Consider the following 21,277-nt stretch of genomic DNA (forward strand, 5'->3'; position numbering starts at 1 on the left):
ACAAATACCTCTCCTCCTCCCTTCCCCAGAAGTGGCTTGCCTGGTACTGCCATTGAATACGATCACGAGTGTGGTTTTCCTTTGGGCCAGTTTAGTGCCAGTACTGTTCAGCACTTTGATCCATGCTCTGGAAGCAATTGTAAATCATTCCTGATGAAATCTCAGAGGAGTAGGTAATAGTATGCATGGAGCAGTCAGAGGCACTTGTTACTTCATGTCCAAGCTGTTGACTGCGTTTTGCATTCAATGGTAGTTCATAAGCATAAGAATGAGAGAGAAGCTGCATAACAGCCATGGGCAGCTCTCTGCTGGAGAGGCTGCAAAATGACTCAAGCAAGGGAAAGTATTTTGCAATAAAAGATCTGAAGAACTCAATCTGTTTAATTTAGGAAGGGAAAAATTGAGGTGTCTTGCTTAAAACGTGTATCTGCTTGGTGAGTGCAAGTTGCTGAAGAGCTCTGTGATAGAAAAGCATAATGAGAGTCAGTGGCCAGAAGCCACAGTCAAATTTGGTTTCTTTCAAATTTAAATGTGTTTCTAACAATGGAGTGATTAACTATGAAAATAGCCTGTCAGTGGAAGCATGTTTTCTGATGGTTATCAGCTCTGATCTAGGAACAACAGCACATGCAGCTGAGCTCAGCACAGTTACAGGGTTAATGTAGAAGACCTGTCTAATAAGGAGAGCCCCAGGTGATGATCTGATGGTTCCCTCTGGCCTTGAATGGGTGAACAGATCAACTAAACACAGGTGCTTTTGCCAGCTGGAAACAATTCCTCTCAATTTGAGAAACAGGAGACATAAGATTCTGAGTAATAGAACCCAGGTTTTCCAAAGGCAGGGTTTGATTGGGTGGGTTTTGCTTTCTAGGATGCTGCATATTATGGGTGCTGTGCTTTGGATGGTTCTGGAAATACACAGTCTATGTGACAAACGCAGAAATAGCCAATTAATGCTTTTCAAGGGTCATCATAAGTAAGTGCTCGGGCAGAAGAGGCGACAGAGCAATTTTTACTCACCCTTTCACTCTGCTCACTTGGTCTGAGTAAGTGATACGGTTACACTGAGGAAGTTTCAGACAGTGGCTATCCTCTTTTCCAGGTGATCTGCATTTTCGATGGGCACTGTTTAAATAGCAGCCTCGCTTTTCAGACCGTCTCCTCTTTTTTCCTGGATTACACTGGTTTATTTGTTCCTACTTACACTTACCTGTAGAAGTGCAGCTCTGCAAAGCCTCTCACGTCAAACTTCAAAGGTTGACATGCTCATCCCAATGTGATTTCATCAGGATGTTTGAAACTGCTTCAGGTTTACAGACCCATTTTGCTACTTACTTTACATTGCAGCAAGTTGATGTAAGCTTAAGTTATCATTTGCTAAATGGAATTTCATCAAGTTTCCCATGTGTTTGACATAACACTAATGAATTGCAAGCAGATTTCCTCACCCCACAATGACCTGCAGCCTAACCTAGTTTCTCTGCTGTATTATTGCTTTATGTTTTACAGCTTGACTATGTTGAGTGTTATAACTGGCTAAAAAAAGGTCTGGCAGTTCTTTGCTCTAGTATTTAATGACCTGCCTTAGCATGGATGAAAGTAATGGAAAACTTTTTCATGGTGATGCCCCATTTTTCCATAAAACTTTCGGAAACTTTCTAATTAACTTTTTTCTTGCATCTTTTAAAAACTGGGCTAGTTTTGTTTTAGTCCTTCATGCAGTACTGGGAAGTAAATCCACTGGCAAATGCAACTAGGGTGGTTGTGGCTTGGGGTTGTTTTGGGGTTTCTTTTACATGTTTGGCTATCATTCCTTTACTTACAATTTTTAACAATTTTTCTGTAATTCTATAATAAATGCTCTAATTCTGTAAGTACAATTCTTTTTTCATTTTGGTACATACAGTTTAGCGTAATTGCATCTTTAATTTTTTCCCCTTTAGAGCACTAAGTGTAGGTCTGCGTACGTACAGCAAGTTCTATGCATTGAAAAAGGCCAGGTTGGACAGGGCTTGCAGCAACCTGCTCTAGTGGAAGGTGTCCTTGCAGAAGGTTGGAACTGGATAAGCTTTAAGGTCCCTTCCAACCTAAACCAGACTGGGATTCTATGGTTCTATAAAAGCCTTTACCCTACTGCATTGCACAAGAGCAGCTCACATTGTACTACCAAGGGAATAAGTGATTATTTTCTTAGACACTTTCAAGGTAGTTGTGTCATCACATGCAGAGTGCTTAATTGCAGCTGGAGAGAAATATATATGGTTCCAGCTTTAAAGAGCAATGCTGACTCTGTCTTTAAAGCTGAAGGTTTAGAAGACTTTTGCTTGAAACTAAGAAAAACTGCATACAGAGACCTTTCGTGATGCTGTGTATGAGCACTCCACTGCCCCAGTGTACACTGATTCCTGTTGGTAAGGATGCCATTTCGGTATTTGTAGGAAGCAGAAGTGTAGTGGCCGGTTATTCAAAGAAGCTTGACTAGGTTTGGGGAAAAAAAAAAACCAAAATTCCTTGGCATCCTTCCTTGCATCTTGTTTTAAAATAACCCTGCTACCATGGTTACAAGACAAGTCACATTGCTGTTTCTCCTGGGGATCTCATGTTGTGCATCCCCATATGTTCTCGGGATATGAATTCCTTCATTTGCTCACTCCCACCGGGCTGAACACATTCACTGTGATTGCTGGAGCAGGTCCAGTGGACACTGGTCATTGCCAGAGCTTTCCTTCCAGATTTGGATGCAATGTCTTCGAAACAAATGCCGTGCATTTTTGGCCTAAATGTGGAAGACTAGCAGGGCCAAGGTATGAAACAAAATGGAACGAATATTCTGCCCCCAAGTTTAATGTGTATTATCCTGGAGCTAGCATGACTTATCTAGAGATTTATGAACAGTCTGAGTTGGAGGGAATAGATTTTTTTCCTATCTCTGGGAGTTTTTGCATGTAGTTATCCTTTTCCACTGCTGTGCTTCAGATAGCTCTTACCTTGCTCACCCCATTTACCTTCCTATGGAAAGGTTTCTCTGTGTGTGTTGGTAACTGTCTTAGATTGTTTATTACAAAACCAAAGCAACAGCACACACACTTCACAGAACTGCAGTGAAATTCCTTGGCCTGCCTAAAAGCTTCTGTGAAAGGAGCTGAGGAATCCCTCTGTGCCACCACAAACCTGACTATTGTCTTCGAAGGGATGCTCCTTATCTAGACTATTGTTCTAGTTTTCCTGTCTAATTTCTTTAATGGGTTTTTTACAGCCTCTTTTATTTAACTCTGTTGATTCAGGCAGACCAGTACAGAATCGAGCAGGGAAACTGTGCACAGAACTGACCAATCTTTTCACCTTAGGGTGTCTTCCAAATCGGTCTTTAAAGAAAAAACAACATGAAACACCCAAACTTGATAGAAAGGAGGACAACTTGGAAGACCCATCATGGACTGATCCTGCGGACACGTGCATGTTTTTCTCTCACACTTGTCAGTTAAATTTCATTCTTATGTTTGTACTTAATGATATTTATCCTCCAGAAAAAGTAGGTTATGCCTGAAGGTGAATAACGTGTTAACTTCAGGGATAGTTCTTCCCAGGAAATACTTTTAACAAATGTTATATTTGTTATATACATTATATATTCCCTGTTCCCCACTGTCCCACAGAGGAGATCCTGTGACTGTTTTGGCTGGTTACAATTCTTTACTTCCAAGACACTACTGGTGCTTGTTTTTAGAGAGGGGAAGTTTGTCTGTTCTCTGCCAAAAACACCAAATACCAAACGTTCTACTAGTTACTATATTAGGCTGAGTCATGATAACTGTAAACTTTGTGTATTTTTATTCCATGAAGAGTAATAATTTGCTACAGTGCCACTTAAAACCAGATGTAAAGGGGATCTGCAGATGAAATATTGTTTGAAGACTGCCTCTAATGAGAGAGAAGGGGGCTGCCACCATGAATAGATGAAATAGCTCTGTCAGCTGTTTTATTTTAGTAATATCAAAAGGGTTAATTATTCTTCCCTGGTTTCCAAAGGTTTGAGTGGATTAGGGGTTTTTTTTACCCATCAGCTGAAGCCTTGCATCACTGACAGAGCTGTCAGCTCTGGGAAGTTGGTGAGCCAGAAGCTAAAGCAAAATGTGTGTAGCAGCTACTGTGCACTAGCTTAGTGCTTTGTGGACACTTAGTGCTTTCATGCAAGGTAATACCCTCCATTCCTAGATTCCTCACAGTTAACCTTTTGTGTGAACACTTCCCAAATATATTAATGTGAATTGTCTGGTGTACTGTCATCATGCACCTTAATTTATGGCACAGGAAGCTGCTTGTTCTCTAGTTATCCTTGGAAGTTCTCCCTAATAAATAGAATCTCTGATGTAAAAATTATATGAAATTCTGTGAATTACATGAAATTCTGTGAATTATATGAAATTCTGATTTACACTTTAGTATATAAAAAGGGAAGTAACAGTCTTGGTGTTAGCAGGTTACATCCAAGCTCTCAAAATATTCCTTGTTGTGTAATGTGTGCACTGGAAAACACAAGTGGAAAAAACCCTAATGGCCCTAAAAAAGTCCATGTCGAATTCAGTGACTTTCCTGAAGAGGTTTTCATTAACAGTTGCTTATTTTCATAATGCTAGATGCAGGCTGAACAGATTTTCACACAAGTGGGGCACAACATATTGTCATTCTGACCTGCAGGAATCCTGCAGTTCTGGCTCATGGCCCATCTTGACAGGTGGCAGTCACATTAACACCTTTTGCTTCTTCACTTAATTTAATTCTTCCCTCCCTCGCGCATTATGAAAACCTGGATCTTGCAGACATTGCGAGTCATTGGAATGGCTATAAATTTTTAATATTCTAAGTTTGAAGACAACTGGTTTCTTGTCTTCTGTCTAAGAGTGTTTGTGGGGGGTTTGGTTGGGGTTTTTTTGGTTGGTTAGTTGGGTTTTAGTGAAGAAAAGATAATGATTCTCCCTTCCCCAGGGATTCAAATAGCTGTTTGCATCTGTGTCTTTGCAGTGCAGTGTGCATCATGCTTTATGTTAGTTCTTTAAATGCAAGAGGGCTGTACAATGTCATTTATCTGAATCATTCCTTAGGGAGAATAGAAAAGGCCTTTTTTCTCATTTATTTTACTTTTCCTCACAGAGTAAGTATAAGCAGTTCTTAGAAATCCTTATTTGCTGATAGAAATTTATGTGAAACTATAGTACAAATCTATTGCATTCAGTACACTGGTTATAATGAGTCTTTTTAAATGTGTTTTTAATCTTATAGCCATATCAGTATCAAGTCACCTAATAGAATTGTGGCCTTCAGCAGTGGCATACTTCCTGAATACCAAGTTTAACAGAACCAAATGCTAGAGAAATTGTATTTTTCTTCTTCTGTAAAGAATTTCCTTGTGAAGATCTGCTCAACATTAAAAGAGACTTGGAGGCAGAATATGCAGCTGGAAAGAAGAACTGGTCACATCATTAATGTGCTTTGTGAACATGATTATACTGAAAAGCTTTCTCACTCTATTTGGTATCTTAATTTGGAAGTGCAGTAAATGCAGTTGTGTGTCTTATTGCTTCAGGTTGGTGGAACAAAAGCTGGAGTTGTGCGTTTCTTGGGAGAAACAGACTTTGCTAAAGGAGAGTGGTGTGGAGTGGAACTGGATGAACCTCTGGGAAAGAATGATGGAGCTGTTGCTGGAACAAGGTGAGTCTATCATCAGATAGCAGGCGCCTTAAAGATTTTGCATCTCTCTATTCTGTGTTGTTCTTTTAATATCTTACATGAAGCGTATATCAAGGGAAGTCGTTAGGCTGTAATCCCAACTGTCTGCTGGTGGTGCTGGGTCGTTAGACACTGATTTGAATTTTATGACACCTACACATCTCTGAAAGTCTCCATCAACTTCACATTTATGGGATTAGTGGATCTCTTCTACTCCCCTGTGAGTTTTGTTCATAGACTGGTAATGGAAAACACAATTTCCTGCTTTTTGAACGTCTGCTTGGTTTCTCAGCTTGGAATGCATGCTTAATTCATTTCTCTGGGTGTCTAATAGCTGAACTTGAGGGAAATCTTCCTGCATCACAGGAGCTGAAAGTTTCTACACCAATTGTTGTGTCATTGTAAAGATTGGGAACGCTATAGAAGCTTCCTCCAATAAGTCACACTTAGAAAGCATTAATTCACATCATAGTTCAACCTTCTGTCTCATTTGCTATAAGGAACAGTCTTTTAATTCACTAAAAAGAGATTTTGCAGGGATTGTGCCACCTTAATGTAGGAGATCACAACTTAAAATTTTAAGTGGCATCTGTCATACTTAACCAAAGAGAAATGTTCTGCATAATCACACGTGCATTCATGTATAGATGTACATGTAATAAAATACAAAACTATTTGCTTTAAGTAAAATGTGATTTTTATTTTTAACTCTCTGCTGTCACGTTGTTGTCAGCTCAAAGGAATGTATCAAGGAGGAAAGATAGACATGTTAAGCTTTGAATCTAAATAGAATTGTTAGGAAACAGGTCTAGCTCAAGAGTTTACTTTTGAACTTCTGAAGCCTGATATTTTCAGGCTTTTTCAGCCTCTCAAAGTGCTCTTTCCAAATCTAGTGTTTAAAAAATTAAAGACGATCTATTGTAGACGCACTTGTCACCAGCTGTTCCCCTGTCCTTTAGTACTTTCAGACTATTGATCTAGAATGCTTTGTGAAGCGCAGGCCCATGTATCTGAAAAGACAGAAGTTAATTTAGCACTCTCACCTCTCTGCTTTGCTTTTTTTAAAGGTATTTTCAGTGTCAGCCCAAGTATGGTTTGTTTGCTCCTGTCCACAAAGTCACGAAGATTGGATTCCCCTCCACCACACCAGCCAAAGCAAAGACAACCGTGCGGAAAGTGGTTGCGACTCCCACAGCCATAAAGCGTAGTCCAAGTGCATCTTCCTTGAGCTCCCTCAGTTCTGTGGCATCTTCAGTAAGCAGCAAGCCAAGCCGTACAGGACTAGTAAGCTCCTTTTTCTATTGCATGCTTTTACATTCCCAAACAGGAATGAATCTACATGGCACTTGCCTGTAGTCTACTTGCATAAATTGAGACTAGAACAGATCTTGGATAGAGCACAGTATACATTTAATTGTGCTCCTTTTTTCATTCAAAGCATGCATGAAGGAAGGAAATCTTAGCTAGCCCTGGAGAGTAGCTGAATATTTGAATATTTAAGCTTACACAGTTAATTCAGGCTAACTGAGTTTTAAGCTTACAGAGTTAATTCAGGCTAACTGAGTTACTGTGATAAGAAAGGGGCTTGTGATGCCAACAAACCCAAAGACATCAATATTCTCTGGCTGGAATCTATTTAGTTCTTCATTTTCCTAGCACTACCTCTGTCGTAGGGGGTTTGTGTTTGAGGATCTGGTATGCACTAAAGCTTCCATAGATGAAACTTGGTTTATTCAGCAGGAAGCTTCAAATTGATCAAAATGTAAAAGGTTTTCTTTTGCTGTTAATGGGATGAGTCAGCTGGGAAATGCAGAAGTAGCAGTTGTCAAGTCTTTGCTGACAAGAAGCCTCTTTCTTTTCTTTTACGTTTGGTTTTAATTCTATGAATTCATAAAGGGTAAATGTTGCACAGTGCAGTGGCTCAGGTGAATTCTAACACTGTACTAATTCCACCTAATACAGTTACTGTGGACTGTTTTAAAGTTGCTCTCTTACATAATTGTCCTAATCTTGGGTTACAGCAGTAAAATGAGAATCTTCTGGGAAAGCTGGATTTAAAAAGTCTCTCTCTTAAGGCAATTAAAATAATAGAAATAATTGGTGTTTCCTTGCACAGGCACCCTAGATTTTTCCTTCTTTAAAATCAAAGTACATAAATATATCTAATGAGGAGATCATTGGTCTGGAGCTGGGAAGCTGGCATACTGTCCCACTGACCAGCAGGTGCAGAGCAGAGAGATGACCCACTATAGCCCTTCAAAAGTGGAGCAGATTACAAGCAAGCAGAGGTCAGGGGTTGGTCAGGGCAGCAGGGTTAATACCTTATCACAGAAAGCATGAGGGATTTCACTTTGGCACCAACAGTGGGGCTTTGGGAATCTCTTCTGAAACTTCTAACTGCAGAGTGCCCCCTAGTTTGGAATCGGTGCAGTTACCTCAGGTTCAGAGCAGACTTCGTGAGCTGATGGGGAAGCATTAACATGGATCTCCACATCTCATTCCATATGCTGTGATATCTAATCAACAAGACAGTACAGTTACACATTGTAAATGTCTACAATATATTTGCTTGTTTTCCCTCTGTGCTGTGCCCCAGGGCATGTTTTGGGCTGTAAAATGTAAAGCTTCTGTAATCCATTATTTCTGGAATTAGAATTGTAGTTTTCTTCCAACTCTGTTCCTCCGGCAACATGAACATTTGGTTGGCATCCAAGTTAAAGGGACTGTCAAAACAATTCTGACACTTTTTGTTTAAAAGATAAGCTGCTGAAGAAACCAGGTTTCCTGAAATCAGTTTTGACACAGCAGACTTCTCATGCTTCAGTTTCTAGGAAAGCTATAACCTGTCTGGACATTGCTGGACTCTTACATAGTCTTGTCAATTATTCAGGGCTGTTGCTATTTTCTTCTTCCTGTGTAAGAAAAGCAACTGTCAAAGCAGGTGATGTAATGATGTAAGAGGGCTGTCTGATGCAGTTCGTATTTATTTCCAAGTTTGTGTTTCTCTGAAATCTTTTGATTTCTTTTGGACTCAGAAATTAAGTCAAGTTTGATATGAAGAGCTAGAGTTGTTAAAAAGCAGTACATTCTGGAGTGAGGAATCTTCTAGAAACCAAGAAGATCTGAAACAAACAATCTAAGCATCAAAGTGGAAGATGGTTTATTCTCTCTCATACCTTTTCAGTCACTTGATAGAGGGTTTGCAATGGATTATAAATGTATCATTCAGGGCTGTGAGTAGACAGGTTAGAGGGATTGTTTAGAAATCATGGCAACAAAAAGGGAAGTGTGTTTTTGTGATGCCAGAATACGACGGCGTTACGCTTTCTCTGGGGCATGTTGGCCAGTGTCAGCATTCCAGGCTGTATATGGCAAGTAATCTTCAACATTTTGACCTCAAAGGATCTTGGAAGAAACATGCTCCTATTCTTGGGCAGTACTGTTAGGCAGAGCTAAAGGTTAACATAACAGGAGAGCAAGCCTTTGTCCATTGGGTTTTGTTTCAGTTAAGTCTGTAACTGAGATGTTCTTCTCCTTTAAGACTTAAATTTCTCAACTGTCAAGCTTAAAGTCAGGCTTTGTAAGCTGTATTAGATCTTCTTTTTTGGTTCAGTTTTTGCTGTTTTCACAACTATTGCTCACTTTTCCTACATTATTTCAGTTTATTTACTTTCCCTTCTAGCTAAAAACTCTTGAGGAAGTGGAAGACAGGGCCATGCTGAATTTTCACTGACACTGGTTCCATTCAGTGAAGCAGAGATCGTGCAAGGTCAAGGAACACCCCAAGGTTCATTTTAGCCATAATTCTCCAGATGGATTCATTTTTATCTATACTCATTAAATCTAATCTTTCAGATTTTTTTTTCCTCTAGAAGTAAATTAATTCCAAGTGATATGAACATGTTTTAATCACATACCAATCGTTCTTCTTCACAAGGTTTTAGCTGTAAGGCTGCCTTTTTAGGTCAAGGTAAACGCTTTTCATCCTGGATGTTTTATTGCTGTAGTAAAGGTGCCAAATCCTGGTTGGAGTTCCAAAAGCTGTTGATAGAGCATTTGGAAATGTTATACTGTTGCTGATGACCCAAGATGATGACTTGATAACTAAAGTTTGTAACTTGCAAAAAGGCTGCCTTTCTTTTTTAATGCAGAAGGATACTTACAGACATAATGAGCTGGCCTTTGTGTGAGTCTACTAAGCACACCTTCAGCTGAGACCAGCCTTCTGTTTTCACTCCAACCCTTCTGTCTCCTACACACTGCTGCTGATTGCTACAAAGCAGTCTTACTACACATGTATGGCCATTCAATACTAGAAAATTCAAAGAAAAGGAGAAGTTACCGTAGGTCACAGAAAGCGTTTGCTTCACTAACCCAGTGTTTGTAGAGTCTGGAGATACCCCTTGTTTTCACTTGGTACAGAATGATTTTTAACCTATTTACTTTGTGAAGTTGACAGAAACATCTTCCCGGTATGCAAGGAAAATATCTGGTACCACAGCCCTACAGGAGGCACTGAAGGAGAAGCAACAACACATTGAACAGCTCCTGGCAGAAAGGGACCTGGAGAGGGCAGAAGTTGCAAAAGCAACCAGTCACGTAGGGGAAATAGAGCAGGAATTAGCACTTGTTCGTGATGGACATGATCGGGTAAGAGTGGTATCACTGTTCTTAAAATAGAGGCTTTAATGCAGTTGACTTAATTTCCAGGACTGTGATTTCTTATTGAAAAGGTCTGGGAGTAAGAGGTGATAGTCTAAAGTTAAAGTAGTCTATACGTGTGGTATTGTCCTTGTGAGAGCTTTGGCTTGATGAGATAGCAGATCTACTCTAACTCATTTTTGTTGAATTTCTCTACACATCTGTACACTCTTCTATTATATACATATTTGAGTATGGCAACCTTCCTGTCCATCACTTTACCAAATGGTGATTACTGAGGTGTAGGTATATAACTTGGAAAAAAATTGTATATTGCCCATCTTAATAGATTTTGTTCTTATTCCTCCTGCTGATCAGCATGTACTGGAGATGGAAGCAAAAATGGACCAGCTACGAGCTATGGTGGAGGCTGCTGACAGGGAGAAGGTGGAGCTTCTCAATCAGCTCGAGGAAGAGAAAAGGTAACCCCAACCTGTCTTCATTAGTAGAACTGTTAAAAACAAACTTTGCATTAAAAGCAGATGCTGTGGTGACTTTCAGATATGAAACTAATTCTGAGTAATGCAGATGTGGGCAATTATTGTATGAAATCATATTGCAGTATCTTAAAAGTAATACAAAAAAACCTCTCTTAAATTTGGGGAGGAAAAGCCAAAGAAAGTGGACTTGCTTAGAGGGTATAACTGTTGTTTATAGCTGGATTTCTTGCAACTCATTCCTTTTAGTATTGCTTTCGGTGATGAAGGATTTTATTCCTACATATATGAAATTAATGGATCATACCTGATCTTCTTTAAACACTCTTCTTCCACTTCCAAATGAAAATGTTGATAATCTCATTCCCTGACAGTGCTGGATTAGGAATTTACAGTTTAGTTCTCTTGTGGATCATTTATTCCTATTAGTCATGTGCTTCTAGGTAGGGTCTGTCTCTTACAGGAAAATATTAACGCTGTTAATTTTAGTGCCTTTTCTTATTCCCTTTCATAACCATTTGAGGAAAGTAACTGAGATTACAAAATAGATAAAGTGCGGTTAGGAAAGGAAATAACCTGATAAATTGTGGGGTCAGGGTTAGGTGAGGAGATAATCCGATGAATTGTTTTGCTGGATTTGGAATGCTTCTGAAAAGCCAAGAGTCTACTTAGAAACCCATTGTGAGTCTGCCCTGTAGGCCCCTGAAACCAGTCATCTGTCAACCTCTCTGAAAGGCCTGCCTGAAACTAGAAATCACAGATGAGAAAATGCAGTGGTAAACCCTGGCAATTCCTTTACAGTTTTCATGCTGCCTTTTTATGGGACCCACTCTAACTGTATTTTGAAAACAAGCACTAGGGTTGGGTCTGGAATGATTTGTGTAGTCTCTTGTGAAATGATGCGGTGGGGGGTTCAATTAAACATAAATAAATGAATGAAAAGGCAGCTTTGCAGCCCCTCGGCAGCCTGGCTGGGGACCTACTTTTGCTGAGTGCCAGGTCAGTGGGGGGCTGTTTTACCGCAATCCTCCATGGCCTTGAGCTCACCTTCAGCGTGTTGCTAAGCAGCGTGACAGTGCCGCTGTGTGTCTGCTGCTCCTTCACCCAAGTGATGTCCTGCAGCCGGGAAAACATTTCACAGCCTCAGCAGTACAATATTTCTCCTTCCTCCTCACCACTCCAGGCTTATTTACCTTCAATGTTCTCTGTAATATGCATTCAAATTAGTCTCCACAGTGACTTAAAGTCAAATAATCTTTAATTCAGTTTCCCAAAGCACAGTGGTGAGACCTTCTTCCAGTAATAAGTTCCTACTGTCCTTTATTTTAGAGATCCATCACTTGTAAATCTCTTTGGTGCAATTATTTCTGCATCTGTCAGTCAAGCTGTGCGCAGCAGCAGCGTGTGTAATTCAAAGGAAAGATGTGCTTGTCTTTTCCTTTTCAACATCTTACAGTGCTGAAAGGATCAAGGGGAAAAGGAGGAGATCTGGACCCTTGCTCATTGGGGTAATACAAGAGTCAGGGGAGGAAAGAAATGGCTTCTTACAAAATTAATTCTGAGTCAGGTATTAGCTTCTCACCTCTGTCTTCTCATTCCAAAACTCCTGTATATGGGCAAGACAAGTCAACATCTTGCAGTTCATTCTGACACCTAACATACGTGTGTCTGAGCTAGAGTTTTGATGCAAGTTGACCAGTACACTTCCAGAAGGTCCGTGGGTTTCTTGGATATGTCCTGACTTCCTGACTGTTCGTTAGGCAAGTGATAGAACATACAGAATGTGAGATCAGACTGTTCATTTAGGTCAGCTCTTTTGAGGATATGCGGAAGGGTGAAAGAATGAGAGAATCAATGATGACTCAAAGGTTTGCTTTTTAGCTTGTCAGAAAATGCAACAAAATTCCTTATAGAGCAACAGGAAGACTGATTCCTGCCTTGGTCAGTAGTTGTTTTAAAGGCAGAGGCTTTCCTTCTTTCTGATGCTTTCTCCTTAATGTTTCTGGCAGTTTGCTGGTACAACCAGAATGATGTCCCTGTAATTCTGATTTCCACTGAAAAGTAAACTTGAAAGCATTTTCTTTCAAAGTTATCTGAATTTTAATAAGTTCTCCCCACAGGAAAGTTGAAGACCTTCAGTTCCGTGTGGAAGAAGAATCCATTACCAAAGGAGACCTAGAGGTAAAATATCTCCAGCTTTGTAAATGGGATTTATAGTAGGATGCAGAACTGCAGTCAGTTCAGATTAAGTGTATTGTTCTCTAGAAGAGAAAGGGAAGAATGAATAATAAATGCAATACTGGTCAAAGTATATGCAGATCACATGAAAATGATGCCTAGTTCTGCAGTCCCTGAGTAAGCTGTTCTGAAACTGGGATTACACCCTTCATTGTTACACACTTCAAGAAGGGTTGTGCTGTGGCATGGCTGTAGTTGTTTAGAGTAATTAATTCATAGAATATTTCACCTTTTGATATTAAAAGTAGTGACCATAAGAAATAATGTTGAAGTTATGAAATTGCAAGTTAATATTTATGCCTTTGAAAATTAATACTGAAGACCAGTCCTGTTTGTCTTCAGTCAATTTTTGCATAATCCCTGTGATTTCCTTAGGGAAGATTATCAAAGAATTTTGTCCTGAGAGTTACTGCACACAAAACCTACACAGCCATTAATGTGTGCAGTCTTTATCTTTGTACTGTTTGTATAGCTAATGTTGGGCTGAAGCAGTGTTATTACACAATCAGAATAGAAAGTATTTAATGATAACTCGCAGATACTTGGAAATTGCCAAGGTTTATCCCAAATTTCAGGTTAATAAGCAACATACTTTTTAGTTGCTCTATTCTGTCTAATGAGAAAAACATTAGAACTTGTTGCACAGTATAAAGTACAAACTTCATTAACTTGTGTTCCTGTGAACTGTTTCCGATTGAAGTGCTAGCCTTATGAAAATTACTCATTTCATATAACATTTCTTTTATTTTAGTCTTCCATTCATTTTAAGGTACCTATCTAGACTCTTCATAGAATGTTCCTTTTATTGTTTAGTCCATGGGTAATTTTAAGCTTTTCTTTTTTGTTAAATCAGTCGCTAGTTGTGGCAAACCAGCTTAAAGACTCTGGTTCGCCAAGCTGCATAACTACAAGAGTTTAAACTGAGATAATGAACTGTATCCTGTTGTTTGCTGGAATGACAGTGCTGAGTCTGCAGGTGAAATATTGTTGTTTGTTTGTTTCTTTAATTTTACTGATAGCCAAAGAGGCAGATTTCGGAAGACCCAGAAAATGTAAGAGGGCACTTAAGTGTGCAGAGACATCCCATGTTAACAGATTGTGTGCAGAAAATGCTTATACTTATTCACTAACTGCATAATCTGTTATTGAAACATTGACTGTAGTATCTGTGTGCATGTTGCTTTCAGAGCAATTACAACATCTATTGAAAAGAATGTGTGTAATGACTAAACGTTGTAATCCCCATTAACGGGAAAGAGGGCGAATGTGTCCTTAGAATTCTCTAGGGTCAAAAACTTTGCAGCTAACTGAAGAATAGAGGAGCTTGTAGGAAATGACTGTCCAGGATCTGGAAACATCTTTCATTTAAATGTAGGATTTTAGTTCTCATTGCAAAATCCTATGTGCTTTCCTATGAGCTCCTGCTGCTTTTCAGTGGATGCTAAATGCAATTAGCTGGTTATTTTTTCTGAGGAAGATAATCAGTATGTTCCTCACCTCCCTTTGTTTGTTTCCTTTTTTTATTTTTAGCATGAAATGCTAAGGGGAGAGATGACAAAAAATCAGTGTGTAAATCTGTCTGATTTTACTGCGTCTTCATGTAGCTTCTCTCTGAATTAGGTAGGAAAAATACATGTTACTGGCTAACAGAAATTGCCTTACAAGACACTTAAGCAGCCCTCTTGCCTCCATAGCTCAGAATAGTGGAATTTAAAAGCCCTCTCTTTGATTGGAATCAGGAAAATGTATCCCAGGCTGCCTCCTCTGCTGCATCCCCAGCCAGGTTAGGAAGTTCTCAAGACTAAAACTGGTTTCCTGCTGTGCATTCTTAGGTGTTCCTTTTGCGAAGCTACTTCAGCGATCTGGGTCTCCTCTAGTCTTCCAATCAGGCTGACGGTGTGTTAGAAGTAAATCTGCATGTACCTTCCCTTTCTCTTGTTTTGTGCACTCCTTGTTTAATCCTATCTTTACTCCCGATTCCCCTGTTCTAATTTTTCCATTAAAAATGGACATCTTCCCTCTCTAAAGGAGAGAAGTGGGTGATCACTTAGTTTCTAGGCTTAATGCTCCATGATCTCAGTCATGTTCTGTGATTGTGTATCCCAGCACGAAGGGACTGAAAGTCACCTTGCCCCTATCCTAGAACCTCTTATCAGCATTTATGGCTTCAGCACAATTTCACGGTGTGACCTATAGATGGAGAACTTAACACTGAGGTTTGTTTTGAAGTGAACGAGTAGCTGGAATACACAGGTGCTGAAAATAGCTGGTGACTGGTCTCTGGACTTCATTGGAGTGGGATTCCTTAAGGTTCAAAGCAGAGTCAGGCTTGTCCCATTTTCCTAGGGCTCTTAATCTGATTGTGAAGCTTTGGTGAAGATGCTTCCTTTTTTTGGGAGAGATGGTCTTTTCTGTTTTTCTTTTCCATCCAAATTAAGATTTACAATCAAATTCTTATTTTTGTAGTACTCTGCTCTTCTCAGTTTACTGTGCTTTGGGTTTCCTCAAAGAGAAACGTAAATCATTTCGACATCTCTCTCTATACGTGATCAGAAGAGAAATCTGAGTGATTCAAAAATTTTACCTTGGGGAAGCTGGAACCTCTCTCTTGGAAATCAGACTTGTTTAAAGATAATCCCTCATGCTCTAAATGGGGAAAAAGGTGTCCAGCAAAGATCTCTGGAGGAGGTTTTTTTAATCTTTTATTTCCATTTTGGCAGGATTTTAACTTATTTCCCTTTGTAATATATAAGAGATTGGATTAAAAACCCAAACCAGTAATCAGTGATGGTATATCTGATCTTCACAGGAGTAAAGCAGTGATGGTATATCTGATCTTCAGAGAGTAAAGTGTTCTGGAGTTTATGTAGAACTGCAAAATAAATACACTATCTTAAGTTTGTGTAAGTCATGCAGGGAGAATCCTGCAACAATCAGGTTTGGTTTTTAATAGAGCTCATTAGTGAATTAGAACAAGGAAGGTATGAATGTTCTGTTTTTCTTACAATAGATTACTTTTCAAACTTAGGATTTTGTTGTGGATCAGAGCTAGCACTAATCGGTCTGAGAGGGCACTGAGATAACAACCACTTACAGAATGTTATTTCCTATAGAGTACTTAGTTCTATTTTCAAATGTTCTGGGATGCAATCCCAGTAATCTCTGTTCCTGGGGGGTTTTTCTGCATGTACACTGAAGATCTTCCACTGGGAGAGACACAAATCTGCTGTGGAATTTCAAAATATAGATGCATCTAAGAAACAACTTGGGAGTGTTTGGATTTTAGTATTACGGACCTAGTAAGTACATAGTAACACAGCCAACTGTTTTCAGCTGGAAAAATGTTTAAAAGTAAAACCACCGATGTCTGCATGCTTTTGGAAAAGAAGGTAACTTGATGCTGTCAGAAGGAATACTGTGTCTGGAGGAGAACAGGCCTGAAGCATACATAACAAGAGGCTCATCCCCATCCTACTTGCTCTGCTGAGACTTCATAAGATCTTCAACTGCTGTGTCTGGTTTGGAGGCAGTGCTAATCAGCTTGTCACTCTATAAATAACAATTCTGTAGGGGTTTTTACATATCGGATGATAAAGATCAGGGAAGCAGCAGTGTCCTGCCAGCTGTGCACACAGTGCTGTGGCTTTGGAATTACTCGTGTATCTTGCTGCCTTTTCAAGTTCTTTCAATCTGGTGTTCACTGGATAGCTCTTTAGGCTGCAGGACTCTTTTCTGTTAATTAAATTAACCTGTGGCTTTCATCAGTACTGATGGATACAACTTCCTCAGTTAATAAACCCATCTTCCACTTCATCTAGTCTTCTTCCAGATATCCACCTTATTCACTTTGTGAGTAAGCCCTGAGAAGCTGCTCTTCTTGGAAAAGATGCTGTGAAGCAACAAGAGACTTACATAATCCTTTTCATTTGGACTGTTCAGTAAATTTAATCTAAGTGACCTGTCAAGACTGACACAACACTTGTATCTCAGCACTTCACAAATAAGTGTGGCACTTAGTTCTTTCTTACCTCTTTAGGTTTCTTTTCTCTCCCTCAGCTCCTCACTTCGGAGGTGCAAGTCACATTTGAACTACCTGCTGGACTTAACCTGCATCTGTCAAACTTGAAGCACTCTTGCAAGCCTCTGGGAGTATCTGGGTCTCAAGCCAGAATATCCAATTCTGTGTTCCTGCTAAGGATTGCACCTGATTGTAAGCAAAAGGCAGGAGGTAGCTGCTCACTTCCATTCCTCTGCTTCCTGCTTCTCTTTAGGAACGTGTTAGAATTACACGTATCTTTTTCCTTTCCTTACTTCCACATCTTGTTCAAGGTATTTAGACTTCAGGAACTATGAAGCAACCAGACTGATTCACTTCTTTATCTCATTTCGCAGAATCTTACTTGTTGCTTGTTTTCTTCCTGAAAGAGGAGGAGTGGGGGAAACTGGGAGAGTTCTGCAGTTATAGACAGCCATTCTTTTCTATTCAAATAATATATAGTGACAAATGAGCCTTAATGTGCCCAGGTCTTTGCCAAAAGGATTTTTTTTATGCCTGAGACTTGAGGTACAGCTGTGTTTAAAACAAGGTTTGATTGTCACATGAGCTTTAGTGGTGAATTTTTGTCCCCTGGTTCATAACTAAATCATAAAATAAGCCAACTACATTAGAGAAAAAAGTTAGTGGGATGGCAAGTAGAGGGGTTTACCATCCTAGTAGAACAGGTATAGATATATATACACATATATATTTTTACATAACTATTCTAATTTGTGCTGAAAACTTCATGTACTGATAAATAACTTCTACTCAGCTGCATGGAACTTTTTTGTTCATATTTCTTTGTTTGTGGGGTTTTTTGCCATTTTTTATGTTTTTTACGTGTCAGTCCATTCACACTCTCCAGCCCATCTTTCTCATCCGTAGCATTTCCCTGTTCATTTTATCTACTGCATCTTCTCTGCTCATCATTGGTAGAAGATTCTGGCAGCACGGCCTGCATGTGGCTCCCTCCTCTTGTGCTGGCATGTGATGGTGGCACCGTTGTGTTCTCTTCCTTTCCCTTTTTACTAACAGACGCAGACCAAACTGGAGCATGCCCGCATTAAGGAGCTTGAACAGAGCCTGCTCTTTGAAAAGACCAAAGCTGACAAACTCCAGAGGGAGTTAGAAGACACTAGGGTAATGGTTTTCACTATTTGAATAACAAGACTGATTTGTGTTGTGGAAGATTTCTGATGACGCACTTTGCTGGGTATAACACGTGCTGAAACACATCCTTGCTCCTGCCACGATCAGTGCCTGCTGTAGGTATAGCTGGAACACTTTAAAAAGTAGCATGAATTTTGAGCTTCAGTGGTGTGTGTGTGCGTATGCCTGTATCTGTATACTCATTTCTTCAGAAGAACTCAGGTAAGATGCCTTAACTGCAGAACTGATACTTGGATCCAAGTCAGAAGCAGCACATGGGGCTGTGAATTGACAGCAATGTTCAGTGGTTTATGTTTTAAAGTAGCAAAGTTCATTAAATTCAAAAAAGATCAACTGTGTCAATGCTTTTAACACAAGCTTAGTAGTTGTGGCTTGGTTTTGAGGTCTTAAATAGTAGTTGTAATAATTTGCTTTGCCAAATTGTGGTTTGCAGTGGCCTTTTAGTACTGTATTTCCACTCATGGCATCTTTTGATGGATATCCCAGTAACATTAGTAATACTGTTGCTTGTCAAAACACTACTGGACATAATTTGTCCTAAATCAGAATTTCAATGTCAGTTCTTAAGGGGTAGGTATAGATATATATTCATGCTCACACATACAGCTTTCCTTGAGGTAAAATGAATATTATAAACCCAGGAATATGTTCTATCATAAGTACTTTTAAAAAGCAATTGCAGGTAAGTATTATCTTTTTCAGGATGTTGATATAATGAGGTTGAAACAGTACCTTCGTAATTAGAAGTAATTGTGGTAGCTTTGCGTGCTTTTTCCATACACAGGCTGCTTCAGCAGTCAGTGGAAAGCTTGGATAATGTGAGGACACTTTTCCAGAGAGAACAATGGAGTAGATATAGGAGTTTCCAAGGATTTGTAGGCTAAAAATGTGTTTGTATTTTTCTCTGAGATTATTTTGGAAGCAATTAATTTCAACAAATAAAGACCTTGTGGTTCTCCATTCTTTTCCAGTCTGCTTTAAAATGGTTCTGAGAAACATTTTGTGAAACAATGAATGTTATTAGCATAGTTTGTAAGTTCAGCAAGTTGTTATTTCTGGATAACATCAGAAAAATGACTTTTACTGAATTCCACCTTTAGATACACATGTAATACAAAGATGTGAACATTTTCCCATTTTAAAGCAATCCTTATACACTACTGAAACAACAGTTGTGCTTGTTTCACAGCCTTCCATGTAAAGGCAGCTTTTGCTTTTACTTAAGGTTTCTTTAGAATTTCCATAGGAAAAAGAGTTGAGAGAGGAACTCAAAGGTATGGCAAGAATGCATTGATAATGTTAGTGTGCAACACTCAGGGGTTTCTTTTCAGTGAGGTTTAAGTGTCTTTGTATTCAAAATATCTTTTATAATTCTTTCTTCTTTTCTTAAAACACTGTCAATCATAGGTGGCCACGGTGTCAGAAAAATCACGCATCATGGAACTAGAGAGAGATCTAGCATTGCGGGTGAAGGAGGTAGCTGAGCTTCGAGGGAGATTAGAGTCTAGTAAACACATTGATGATGTGGACACTTCTCTTTCACTGTTACAAGAAATAAGTGCTTTGCAAGAAAGAATGGCAGCAGTTAGCAAAGAACATCAGACTGAGATGAATTCACTGAAAGAGAAGTTTGGAGTTAGTGAAGAAGCATTGCAAAAAGAGATCAAAACACTTTCAGCTTCAAATGAGAGAATGACAAAAGAAAATGAATCCCTGAAAACTAAGCTGGATCATGCCAACAAGGAGAATTCTGACGTAATAGAGCTGTGGAAATCAAAGCTGGAATCTGCAATTGCCTCCCATCAGCAAGCAATGGAAGAGCTAAAAGTTTCTTTCAGCAAAGGTGTAGGGCCTCAGTCAGCAGAATTTGCGGAGTTAAAGACTCAGATTGAGAAACTTAAACTAGACTATGAAAACGAAATGTCAAGCTTAAAACTGAAGCAGGAAAATGAAAAATCTCATCATTTGAAAGAGATTGAATCACTGAAAGCAAAACTGGTGGCAGTCACAGAGGAGAAAGAGCAAAACCTGGAAAGCCTGAAGACCAAACTGGAAAGTGTGGAAGATCAGCATCTAGTAGAAATGGAAGACACTTTAAACAAATTACAGGAAGCTGAAATAAAGGTAAAGGAGCTAGAGGTACTGCAAGCCAAGTACAATGAACAAACCAAAGTTATTGATAGTCTTACACCACAGATCAAAGCTGCTGAAGAAAAGCTTTTGGACCTTGCTGCACTTCAGAAAGCCAATTCTGAAGGTAAATTGGAAATCCAGAAACTTAGCAAGCAGCTTGAGGCAGCTGAGAAACAAATTCAGACTTTAGAGACTGAAAAGGTTGATGGAAATAGCAAGGTTTGTATCAACATCCATCCTTTTGTTTTTACTTCACTTTCATTTTACATTTGTACTGTTCTCATTTGCTACAGCAAATACATCACAGAAGAAATAGTTTTATCCAATGTGTGTCTTAGTACCATCTGAGGAGCTTTAGAGAAAGTGTTAAGTGGGTTGAGGTTTCTAGTGCTCAGTCTGCACCACTAAGCAGCAGAAGAAAATTCTGTGTGCCTTTTGTTGCTGCAGGCTCTGCTGAAAGCTTTGTATTATGGAAAAGCCAGATTGTTGGTTTATCTGGGGGAAGAATCCACATGTCTTAAGTTCTTAACCTTTGGTGATAGAGGTTTCAGGTAAAGTGACTCAGGGAGCAATGGGCAATTGTTCCTTCTGTACTTTCGCTACCTTGCCGCTCGTCAAACAGGGTGATGGAAGGAGCTATTAAAAGAAAGCAAAAAAGATCATGGTTGAACATGTTTTTAAGACAAGGGTATGCAGTGATGTTTTTAGGCACTGCTTCACAGCATTCCTGAAGCACAGACTGCAATGTGATACATCTTACCAAGATCCGTCATGGCTTTGGGTCTTTTGTCTCTTTAAAGTTGATAATCTGGCATTCAGTACATGGAAGTTG

The 21,277-nt window shown here is 39.4% G+C and overlaps 1 protein-coding gene across 1 annotated transcript in view; it reads left to right on the plus strand.

Annotated features, from left to right (window-relative positions):
* Positions 1–21,277, plus strand: part of CLIP1 (CAP-Gly domain containing linker protein 1) — a 66,059-nt gene that overhangs the window by 19,526 nt on the left and 25,256 nt on the right. Inside the window, exons 4-10 of the mRNA XM_080628405.1 lie at positions 5,585–5,709; positions 6,795–7,011; positions 10,180–10,377; positions 10,747–10,850; positions 12,986–13,046; positions 18,178–18,282; positions 19,720–20,664. Coding sequence (XP_080484531.1) covers positions 5,585–5,709; positions 6,795–7,011; positions 10,180–10,377; positions 10,747–10,850; positions 12,986–13,046; positions 18,178–18,282; positions 19,720–20,664 — 1,755 coding nt within the window. The remainder of the gene's footprint in view (positions 1–5,584; positions 5,710–6,794; positions 7,012–10,179; positions 10,378–10,746; positions 10,851–12,985; positions 13,047–18,177; positions 18,283–19,719; positions 20,665–21,277) is intronic.

Source organism: Psittacula echo (genome assembly GCF_963264785.1).
Source record: "Psittacula echo genome assembly, chromosome: 13".
NCBI lineage: Eukaryota > Metazoa > Chordata > Aves > Psittaciformes > Psittacidae > Psittacula > Psittacula echo.